We start from the raw sequence: 11,588 nt of genomic DNA, 5'->3' as shown, positions 1-11,588 counted from the left end.
GCCTTTCAGTCCCACGATCCAGGGGGAGGCGACCCTGACCCGCGCCGCGGGCTGCAGGGCGAGCGCCTGCGCGCGGGCCTGGCGGGTCGGCTCGGGGGTCTCTGCCCCGGCGCCCCGCGCGCCCCACCCCGCGCGCCCCCCGCGCGCCCAGCTCTAAAGTAAACACCCGGGAGCGGCGGCGGCGAGACGGGTGCAGCTTCGCCCGCGACGCGCCGCAGCCCGCTCCCCGCTCCCCGCTCCCCGCCCGGGCGCTGCGGCCGCCCCAGCCATGGCCGAGGGTGTGCCGCCCTCCCCCGCCGGCAGCCGGGGCCTGCACAGCGGCATCATCCAGTGGTGAGCGGCCCGAGCGACCGGGGGGCGCAGGGCGGAGAGGGTGGAAGAGGGGGCGCGGGGAAGGGGGGACCAGCGCCGGCAGCGGCTGCCCCCGGACATCGGATCAAGGTCAAGTACCTGGAGGGACCGTCTGCGCTCCAGACCAGGTCTAGAGGACGCCCGGACAGACGGACACACACACACACACACACACACACACACACACACACACAAGAGGGGTTTTCCACCAGGGGTGGGTCACACTTCCCCGGGAAGCAATCGGAGACCGGCCCCCACCGGGGGGCTTGTTGGTTGGACCTCGACCTAGACATCTGAAAGCACGTGGGCGTGGGTCCCTGCAGGAAACGGTTCTCTGCACATGGGATCCAGAATAGGATGTTTTCTAACTTAAAGCGAAGTTAAGTTTTAGCCTGAACAATGCATTCCACTTTGTTGGTGAAATTCACTTCTGGCTATTTAAATAGAGTCAGGGAAAAAAAAAACAACTGGAAAGAAAAATACCCTTAGCCCTTGGGACCGAGGAGTTCATGGGTTTGCAGCCCTTCATATCAATAGGAAAATAACTGAAACCAGTCCTGGGACCTTGGTTTTATAAGGTGAACAATTATTATACATCAGTGTATATTTTTCTTTTTTGTTAAGTTTCTAAAAGAGTCTTTCTCAGGGAAGAAGTCTTTCTGAAAAGAAGTCCTGCAAGTGAAACAGAAAAATGAAGGGTGTGTTTGTGATTATAACCCTCAAAGACCTAAAGGGTTACCACTTTTCAAAAAGAAAAATTGTGCTGTGTCTTATCTTGTATGAGAGGGGGCAAAACATCAAATGAAGAAACACTGAACTCACAAATTTTTCCGAGTTACATACCATCCCTGGATTGCTGTTACAGTCATAGACCTGGACCCTTTGTGCATCAGGCCTTAAAGAACTCTCAAAGAATGCCTTTCCCAACTATTTCAGGTCACCACTAAGAAAATTAGAGTCTGGGGACTTTGAATTATGCCCTGGACATTGGAAAGAATGATTAGAGATTCAAAAGTACTTGGACACCCTCTGTAGTTTGTGAAATGACAAGGCCGGTGTTCTAAATCTTTAGAGTAGTAACCTAAAGCCCATTGATTCAAGTTTGATGCCATTGATTCCTAACCTTACAGGCCTCTGACTCACAGGGTCATCTTCAAGATTGGAGGGAAGGGCAGTGGAAGTGAGGAGGGACTTGATTTTGCCATGGAGGTGGCTTTGGACATCTCTTCTGTGAGGTGGCATGTTTTACAGATCATGGACACTGGCACTCACAACTCAGCCCTAAACTTGTAACCCAGAGCCTTGGTATCTTCAGGAGGTACCCAGAGGAACAGCAGAGGGCGAGGGCAGGCCAGCCATCAGCGCGCAGAAGAGTACACGTGTCACCGTGTACTCAGGCTTCTGACTGAGAGAGCAGGTAGGAGCCTGGCTGGTGTCCTCTGGACAAAAGTGCTACATTTTCAGCATCACTCCATTGTTTTGTTAGGACCCCACCTGTCTTAGACACATTAATGTCATTATCATTGGGTACATGATAAATTCTCCTGGGGGAGAGGTCGAGGAAGCTGGTTAGTCCCAAGAAACAGAAATAATCGAAGCCTTCTCTTTCATGGACAGGAAGGACTGCAGAAATGGGGAGAGAAGCAGTCAGACCTCTGAGGAGCACAGAGAAATAGAAAATAGTAATACAGACACAGACCTCGTACATCTGACTGAGAGGGACCTGTGGTTTCCAATCTTAGAGGAAACCCTAAAGACTGTCTAATTCCTGTGCATGCTGAGCCCTGGTTATTTAGCCCTAAAGACTAAGTAACATCTCCTGCTTTCCTAAATATGGCTTTTTCCTATTTTTGTAGACTGTTAAAAAATGCAAATTTATTTAAAAAGCTACAGAACTGATGGTGTCTCTTGATGAGACAGAACCAAAAGGTGCTATAATTCCAAAAGGTAAGATGGCAAAGCCGCCAGCCCACTGGGTGTATGTGCTCTGCAGTCAGCCATCATTGTCGATCACTAGATACAAGAGCATCCTGAATGTTCTCAAGATCTTAGCAACCCACCTTGTCTTACTCAGGGACCTGAGAAATCATGATACTCGGCAAAGCTAGCAGTTTAGTGGTCAGATCCAGTTAAAACTTGGACAGGTTTGATGATTATCACCAAAGATTTTTTGGTGGCAAGTTTAAAACCCTTAACCATTGACGCTCTGCCTGACCCTCCCCGCTCAGCCTCTCCTCAGAGACACTCACAGTGGAGGGCAGACTCACCTGCAGCAGGTCTCCAGGTACTGGGCCACCTCCATTGTTCTCCTTCTGGCTCCCGCTCTGCATTTTGGTGGGAGACATCAAATGATATGGAGAAAGCTTCTATGTGTCAGCCAGGGTGAGGCACGGCAGCTACTTGTCTTTGAATCACAAAACTAATAGGTATCACAGAGTCAGAACTTAAACCTAGGTTCTAGAGGTTTAAAGTCCTGTAATAGTCCTGATTATGGTTTCTTCTAAGTGTGGAGATGACAGCTGAAGCAAGCACTGTTTGGAGGGAAGTCAAAGCAGGACCCTGAGCCAGGCCCAGAGTGTATACCTATAAACCCACTGACTCAGGAGGCTAAGGCAGGAGGATGGCAAGTTCAAAGCTGGCCTGGGCAACTCAGGGGGACCCTGTCTTAAAATAGACATAAAAGGATGTCAGTGGTAGTTTGGTGGTAGAGCACTTGCCTAGCATGTACCAAAAAAAAAAAAAGGCATGACCATGACCTGAACAGGACACATTTTGAACCCTGAATTCGTGTAGGTGATGGACGTTGACCGCTGGCCAAGGCCAGGCTTTGATATTTGGCTGAGAACATTGGGGAAACGGCCATGGTCAGAAGTGGGGTGATTCTCTGAGAGCAGCCAGGATCAAAGCAGCAGCACAGGCTGAGATCCGGAGGTGGCCTTTTCTTCATTTGGGTACACAGGCCTTTATTATTATCATTCTTAACACAGGTTAAGTCTCTCATATCTGAAATCCTTGGGACCAGAAATTTTGGATTTCTGATTTTTTTTTTTTTTTGTATTTTGGAATGTTTGCATATACATAATGATATATCTTGGGGATAGGGCCCAAGTCTAAATACAAAATTATTTTGTTTTATATACACTTTACATATAAACCTGAAAGTAATTTCATTCCCCCCCTCAAAAAAAATATATAAAATATATATACACATATATTTTTTCCAGTGGTGCTGGGGATTGAACCCAGGGCCTTGTGCATGCTAGGCAAGCACTCTACCAACTGAGCTCTATTCTCAGCCCCTATAATATATATTTTTAAAAAGAAAATGTTCATCTTTCCATTTTTTATTGGTGCATTATAATTGTAAATAATACATAAGGGTGGGCTTTGTTGTTACCTATTCATATATGCACATACTATATCAATATAATTTGGTCAATATCATTCATAACATTTCCCCTAATTTTTATTATATATATATATATGTGTGTGTGTGTGTGTGTATGTATGTGTATATATATATATATATATATATATATATAACTGGGAAGTGAATCCAGGGGTGCTTAACCACTGAGCAACATCAGCCCTTTTTTATATTTTATTTAGACACAGGGTCTCACTGAGTTACTTAGGGCCTCACTAAGTTGCTGAGGCTGGCTTTGAAACTCTTGATCCTCCTGACTCAGCCTCCTGAGCTGCTGGGATTACAAACATGCTCTACCATACCCCGCTTATGCTATATTTTTGATAGTTTTGTGCAGGGAACAATATTTCACAGTGTGGAATTTTCCTCTTGTGGTGTCATGTCAGTGCTTAAAAATTGGGGGGTTTGGAGAATTTGGGATTTGGGATTTTCATATTGGGGATGCTCACCTGTGATTTTCACTTGGCCTTATTGTCCATCTAGCTAACAGACAGAGTCAGTCATTTTGAAATAGAAGGATGGAAGTTCACAGGGATCTCAAACAAATGAGTGTCTATGACAAGGAAGAGCAATTAGCAAAATTTTAAATAGGAGTTCATTTTAAGGAGTTAGTATTTTGTACCATTCTTTTTAAGGACACTGTTCCCTGACTAAATCTGTAGTAACTATGAATAAAGAGACGTGAGTTTGAATTTGATGTATGTCATGTTTTGCTGCAGCTCCCCTAACTTAGCCAATATTTTTCTATGATTTTTCAGATATAGAGTTTTTTTTATATGTCAACAAGTGATGTCTTACAAAAGAAATACGGTTGGGTGTGGTGACATGTACCTGTAGTCCCAGCTACTTGGGAGGCTGAAGCAGGAAGATCATTTAACTAGGAATTCAGGGCGAGCCTGAGCAACACAGTGAGACCCTATCTCTTAAATTTAAAAAAATAAATAAATATAAATGCCACCTAGAAGCATGAGTTTTTCACTCCCCCACCTTGAGCCAAATAAATGAAGCAGTAGTTGCCATAATTAACATTGTGTATCTGAAGGGCCAGATTCCCATGCTGAGGTTACCTCTTGGGGACCTGTACTGAGCTGAATAGCATCTACCCCATGTCTACCTGGAATCTCAAAATGTGGCCTTGTTTTGAACTAGGGTCTTGACAGATGAAATGAGTTAAGCTGAGGTTGTACTGGATTAGGATGGTCCCTAAATCCAGTCCCTGGTACCCTTATAAGAAAACTACACAGAGCCCCAGGCATGCAGGGAGAAGGCCACCTGGAGATCCAGAGAGAGTTGGAAGGACACATCTACAAGCCAGGAACACCAAGGTTTCCAGCAGTCACCAGAGCTAGGAAGGAAGCAGGGAAGAGTCTGCTTCTGAGCCTCTGGAAGGAACCCACCCTGTGACCCCGACACGGGGCTCCTGCTGTCAGGACTGTGGCAATTTGTTACTACAGGAGACCCATAGGGGCCAGAGATTCCCCGTCTCTTATGTGTGGATTTCTCTTTCTTTTTTCTTTTCCCTTCCTTTCTTTCTTTCTCTCTCTCTCTCTCTCTCTCTCTCTCTCTCTCTCTCTCTCTCTCTCTCTCTCTTTCTTTCTTTTGAAATGCTAATGGGGTTACAATTGTGACTGTTCTTTAGTTTCTTCAGGAAAGTAAGTCTGGGCCTTCGTTGCCTCATCCCAGAAAATAAGCTGCATTTCATCAGTGAGAAAGGGGAGAATGTGTTTGCCTATAAATTTCCAGCTTTAAAAATTCCTGTGAATTCCCTGCTTTGTGCAAAGGCATCCCTGTCTCCACAGAGGAGATTGTTACCAAAACCTGCAGATACTCAGGTTCCTTAGAAAACGCAGAGCACTTGCCCTGAATCTGCACACCTCCTCCTGTGGACTTTAAACCATCTCTTGGTGACTGACAGAAGCTAAAACAACATCAACATTATGTACATCGTGATACTGCATTTGTTTAGGGAATAGTGGAAAGAAAAAAAAAGGTCACATATGTTCAGGACAGATCTGATTTTCTTTTCTAAATATTTTTGACTGGAGGCTGGTGGTATCCACGGGGGCAGGAAGCCACAGATAAGGAGGCTGAGTATTTCTTTAAAGGAAGGAAGAGAAATCTGACCTTCGGTTGGCAAGCAGAACAGGGGAGGTTGTCATGTTGTGACTGACATCACTATGGACACTTTCTGACCCAGGGTCACCTGTGCTGATGGTCCCCACACGGTCACATGCCACTGGTGGATCCGGTACCTGGTTGTTGTGGTCTGTGAACCTCAGGCAGAGTCCTTAGTGACCAGGAAATCCATGCCCCATCCAGGGCCAGAACATTTGGGCACAGGAAGGACCTACCTAGGGCAGAGGTCACAGGTTCTGCAGGTCACACCTAAATGCTGCTTTTGCTGTGCACCCAACAGGAAATTAAAAGAGAGCGAAAATCTACTGCCTCTCTGTGCCTCTCTGTTCCTGCCTTACGGGTTTACACCTCATTACAATTCAAAGAGTCAAATACAGTGTCCTTCCCTGAGTTGCAGGGGTCAGGGACCACGTGAGCCATTGCTACAGAGAGGGGAGAAGGCTGATAACTCTGAAGTGATATGGATCTTGCTGTCCTGTCAAGGCGGATGACCTCTGTCTGCCGTGACCTCTGAGTGCTGTTACCGCTGTCTGCTGAGCCCAGTAACGTGGGCTTGCTTTTAGCATGCCAACCCACCCAGAGCCAAACAAAAGCAAAAGCCCAGCCACAACTAAAAGCCCCTAATTCATATTCTTAGCCCAGGCTCGCAAGCAAAAGGTAGACTGGATGTGAGCCTTTCAGGAGTTCAATAACCCACAGGCTTCATTTAGCTGGATCCCACCATGCATCTGTCTGATCATTGGCTCTATCAGAATGCCCTATTCTAGAAAAATAGGTATTAACTTCCTCCTCTTTGTCCTGCTGTCTCCCCAGGTTGGTTGACAATTTCTGCGTCTGTGAAGGGTACAGTGTGCCTCGCTGTCTCATGTATGAGATCTATGTGGAGACCTGTGGGCAGAATGCCGAGAACCAGGTCAACCCAGCAATGTTTGGGAAGGTGAGTTAGGAAGAGCTAGCAAGACTGTCTTCACTGAGAACACTAACAAGTGACAGGCCAGGGTTGTTCACCAGCGCCCCCAAACTCCCAGTACTGAAGATTGAGCCCAGGGGATGCTCTACCGCTGAGCCACAACCCCAGCCCCCTTTATTTTTTATTTTTGAGACAAGGTCTCACTAGATTATCCTGGCTGGTCTTGAACTTGTGATTCGTCTGCCTCTGCCTCTGGAACTGCTGAGGTCACAGGTGTGCGCCACCATGCCTGGCCAAGGACGAAGCTGTTGGGTGATTTCATTATAGTCTGTACTTACATAAGCTCAGACAGTGGCAGTGTCACTAGGTAGTACAAACTTATGGAGCACTGTCATACAGGCAGCCTGTCAGTATCTAAGACGCCATCATGTGGTACATGACTACGCTGGAAAAATTTTTGGAATGTATTTGGGGCTAGTGGGTATAGCTGGCTTCATTCTAGGAAGCCCTCACTGGGCAGAGACATCAAACTGCATGAGGGGACCGCACAGTTCTGTAAAGGGGAAAGGGTTCTTCCCCTGGACAGACATGGCCCACGTCAGATTTGCAGCTTGGCAGGCAGAATACATGCTGATGAAAATCTCTTCCTCTCCTTGCCCAGAGCCTTGGTGCAGTTTACAACCTACACATCCACTTTGGGTGGCCCTGTAGCTTGAGCTTAAATAATTTGAGTGAAAAGGAGCTTGCTGACTAGGTCATAGAGATGCCAAATCATTTTCCTCTTTTCCTCCCTCCTACCCTCTTCTCTTTATTTCTTCCCCTGTTTTAGTGATCTTCAAGGGGACAGAATTGAATGGTCCGTGAAATACTTTCATCCCTAATGCATGCACGGCCTGATTTGTTAAAAAGAACTTGTCTAGATAAGAAAACTAGATAAAAAGACAAAAAGAACAAGAGAAAGATTAAAAAAAGAACTAGATACAGATAAAAGAACTAGATAAGTTATTTTTAACCATGTGGGAAACATCTGTGAACCCACTACCCAAAATGAACAGTACCAGCAGTTCCCCCCGCCCCCATCCTATCACCCTGGCTTTCCCACCGGTGGGAACCCCAACCCTAGTCATCATCATCTTGCCTTTATCAAAAAAAGTTTTAGGGGGCCAAAGGTGTAGCTTAGTGGGAGAGGGTGAGCTTGGCCTGGTGTTCAATCCCCGGCACCAAAGAAGTCAAGAGTTGTATAGTACATTTATATGTATTAGTAAAAGCCTGTTTTTCATTATTGTCATTTAGCTTTGTTAAAAGGAGTATTGTCTGAAATCTTTGGGAAAAAAATTTCATTTCTAAGTTTATTTGACTGTTGGGAAACATTTCACAGTTTACGCATCCACTCTCCCATGGATCATGGATTTGCGTTTGGGCTTTTTCCAGATGTTGCCATTGAGAACACTCATGTATCTGTGTCCTGGTGTGCATGTAAAGATTTTTTCTTGCACATGTGTGTGTGGGAGAGAACTAACAGAGTCACAGAGTGTTCAGCTGAGTGACATCAGGGCCCAAGGTGGTTGCTCCAAGTGGCTTCCCATCAGCAAAAAATCCCGTGGATTCCAGTTTTGTTTTTGAAATATTGAAATATGTAGATCCGTTCTTCCAACTCAGGTCCTCATCCCTGAAACTTCTGGTCGCTGGAAGTTCTTGTGATAATCACAGGATACGGGGTGGAATCTTCTAATACGTCCACTGCTGAAGTATTTGAAATGACTATTCACATCTCCCTGTCTTCCCTCCCCGACTGTGAACATTCTGGGCTCCCAAACCTTCACCTCCCTGCCCACGCACTTCATCATGATTTCAACTTCTTGTTGCTCCTCTTAAAAATGGCCCCAAGGGTAAGAGCAGAGCCCAGGTGTGCTTGGAAGACAGCAGCACTAACTCTTTTCTTTTGGAGCAGGGAGCTTCTCTTGGCCTTTGTCCTACCATGTCATTTTGTGTGTTTCACTTTAAGCTTGTGGTCAACGAAAATAACCCAAGTATTTTTTTTTCACATGAATTGAAATGAAACTAGGCCTCCCCAAACTGCTTTGTAAACTGTGAAATACTCTACGTAAGTATAAAAGAATGTTGTTGTTGTGAGCCGATGGTTATCATGGTGCAGTTAACTCTTTGGACCCAGGAGCTGCCACTTCTTGCAGTTCGCCTCTCCCCGTTTGGACCTGCAGCTCTGCTTAGCACCGTTTTCTGGAATCCCAGGGAGGTTGCCCAGCCTTCTCCACCTGGTAGAATTCACGTGTTTATAAGCAGATCTGTTTGTCACTCTCAGTGAGGCTTTCCGCCCAGCCCGGAATTCCCCAGGCCACGTTCTGCCGTTTCCTCACTCAGAATATTAGGCGACTTCATCAAGGGCCTGGCTGAGTTTGGGGCAGCCTGGCACCACGACCTTTTCTTGTTAGAGGGAAGGGAAGTGGGTGACTTCAGGTGGTCACGTTTTGGCTACATATGATCGCTGCTTCCTTTTCCAAGGTGGCAAAACTTCTTTTCCCGTGTCTTTTAAAGATCTGGTTACAAGGTTGTTTCAGTTTTAGAGCAAAAACTCTTTTCTCCATATTTTTGTAAGATCTTGGAGCTCGGGGTGAAGCTTCAAACGGCAGAGTATGTATTATTTTGCACTTTTCATCCTAATACCTCCCTTAGAATGCATTCCCTGAAACACCAAGGTGCCAACTTCTAAGCTCTGATTAGCAATTGGCTGGGTCTAGTTGAGCCAGTGCTGGGAGAGACCCTGGGCTGCCAAGTCTGTGACTAAATGGAGAAGGGAAGGGAAGGGGAAAAGGATATGATCCCAAAGCATGTTTACAAGAGAAACAACAAAGTACCCAATTCTCACTTCCTCCCTCCTCCCCTGGGAATGGCGTGGATTCCACAGCGGGTTCCTGCACAGATGTCGGAAGGCTGCAGTTTGGGGCAGTGTGGGGCATGTGATGGGTGATGCCTGTTCCCAGTGCAAGTGATGTCTTCCATGGGTTAGGGAGCTTCCGGAGGGCTGCTTCCTCTGTTAAAATAACATTCACTGATGTTTTCTGATGAGAACAGGAATACGTCCCCTTTGCAGGAAATGGGGAAATTGAGAGTATGAAAAAGAAGATAGTAAATACTGGCTGTGCCTGCACCGTCCAGGGTTAGAGCTACATGTGCATAGTGTACTGGCACACGCACACGCACACGCACACACAGCAGCAGCAGCAGCAGCAGCAGCAGAAGCAGCAGGAGCCAGGAAATGACCACATTCATCTTCATTTCGGTTTCCCCTTGGCCCTGCTCTTGGTGGCTCTCCCACTGTCCCTAGCCGCCCTTTCCACTCACCCACAACGAGGTGGAGTGAGGAAGAAGTGTCAAGGATTTCTTGCGCAAGAAATCCTTGACACTTCTTCCTCACTCCACCTCGTTGTGGGTGAGTAGAGTTGAAAACTTTTTCTTTTTCTTTCTCTTTTCTTTTTTGCTTTTTTTTTTTTTTTTTTTGAGTTTTACAGCTAAATTTTAGCTAAAAGCTCAAGGAAACAGTTCCCAGAGGTGTGTCTCACTGTCTGCTGCCCTGGCATAAAGAGACAATGTGAATGGACGGACTGAGAAATCAGTGTAAGGATGGGTGGTGGGCAGATAGACAGAGGATAGATAGATAGACCTCTGTGAAGACATTCTCCTTCCCAGTTTGATTTTTGTCTCTTCTTGAGGCTGTGGGTCCTGCAGGGTCTCTGATTATTCCCCTACTTCCTGGCCACATTTGTCTTAAACACTTATTCAAATTTTTGTTTCTTTTTTTTGTGTGTGTGCTGAGGACTGAACCCAGGGGTACTTAACCACTGAGCCACATCCCCAGCCCTTTTTAATATTTTATTTAGATTCAGGGTCTCCCTGAGTTGCTTAGGGCCTCACTAAGTTGCTGAGGCTGACCTTAAACTCATGATCCTCCTGCCTCAGCCTCCCAAACTGCTGGAATTTTAGGTGTTCACCACCACACCCGGTTTCTTTTTCAATTATTTTTGTTTGAGCACGCCTTTTCAATTATTGGTAAGTTGGAGCATACCAATAACATCTATAGATAGATAAATAGCCAGCCAGCATGTAATTTTTAACAGCACCAAACCCAGGATCAAATTTCTTAGGTTATAACCCTGGGCAAGTTATTTAACCACATTGTGCCTCAATTTCATCATTTGTAAAATGCCAACATTAATAATAGTAAGGTTAATAATAGTATCTACCTCATGAGACTGTTTAAAGGAATGAATGAGAAAACACAGTAAAGAGAATAAAACCATCCTGGTGTGTCTATAGGAAGCACATGAAATGTTAGCTTCCATCACTATCATGCTTCCTTTTGCTTAAAATATCACAAATGTTTTCACATTAAACTATTTTTCAGATGCATGTTATATTGAGGCACCATAATTAATTTAACCATGTCCCTTATTGGGAATATAGGTTGTTAGTAATTTTTCCCTGTTCTAAGCAACGTAAATCATCTGGTAATTTCCCTAGGATGGATTCTTGGACATGGCCTATGGATTTGCTTCCCACGGCGAACTGTAAACAATTATAACTAATTCAAAGCCCTCATAATAGCTCATAATATTCTTATCCAAATCTATGATATTCCTAACCTTGCAAACCTATTGGGTTAAGATTATATTTAGCCATTTCTAAGTAGATATTTATTGGATTATTGGAGGCATTTAGTACTTTTCCATGTGCTCTGGTCAGGTGTAT

At 45.4% G+C, this 11,588-nt stretch overlaps 1 protein-coding gene across 1 annotated transcript in view; it reads left to right on the top strand.

The window, feature by feature from the left end:
* The first annotated feature begins 255 nt into the window (after positions 1–255).
* Positions 256–11,588, top strand: part of Rfx8 (regulatory factor X8) — a 70,298-nt gene continuing 58,965 nt past the window's right edge. The window contains exons 1-2 of the mRNA XM_026408624.2: positions 256–333; positions 6,728–6,851. Coding sequence (XP_026264409.2) covers positions 269–333; positions 6,728–6,851 — 189 coding nt within the window. The 5' untranslated portion in view covers positions 256–268. The remainder of the gene's footprint in view (positions 334–6,727; positions 6,852–11,588) is intronic.

This window comes from Urocitellus parryii, chromosome 12, assembly GCF_045843805.1.
Source record: "Urocitellus parryii isolate mUroPar1 chromosome 12, mUroPar1.hap1, whole genome shotgun sequence".
Lineage (NCBI taxonomy): Eukaryota > Metazoa > Chordata > Mammalia > Rodentia > Sciuridae > Urocitellus > Urocitellus parryii.
This window is presented reverse-complemented; position numbering and strand designations above follow the sequence as displayed.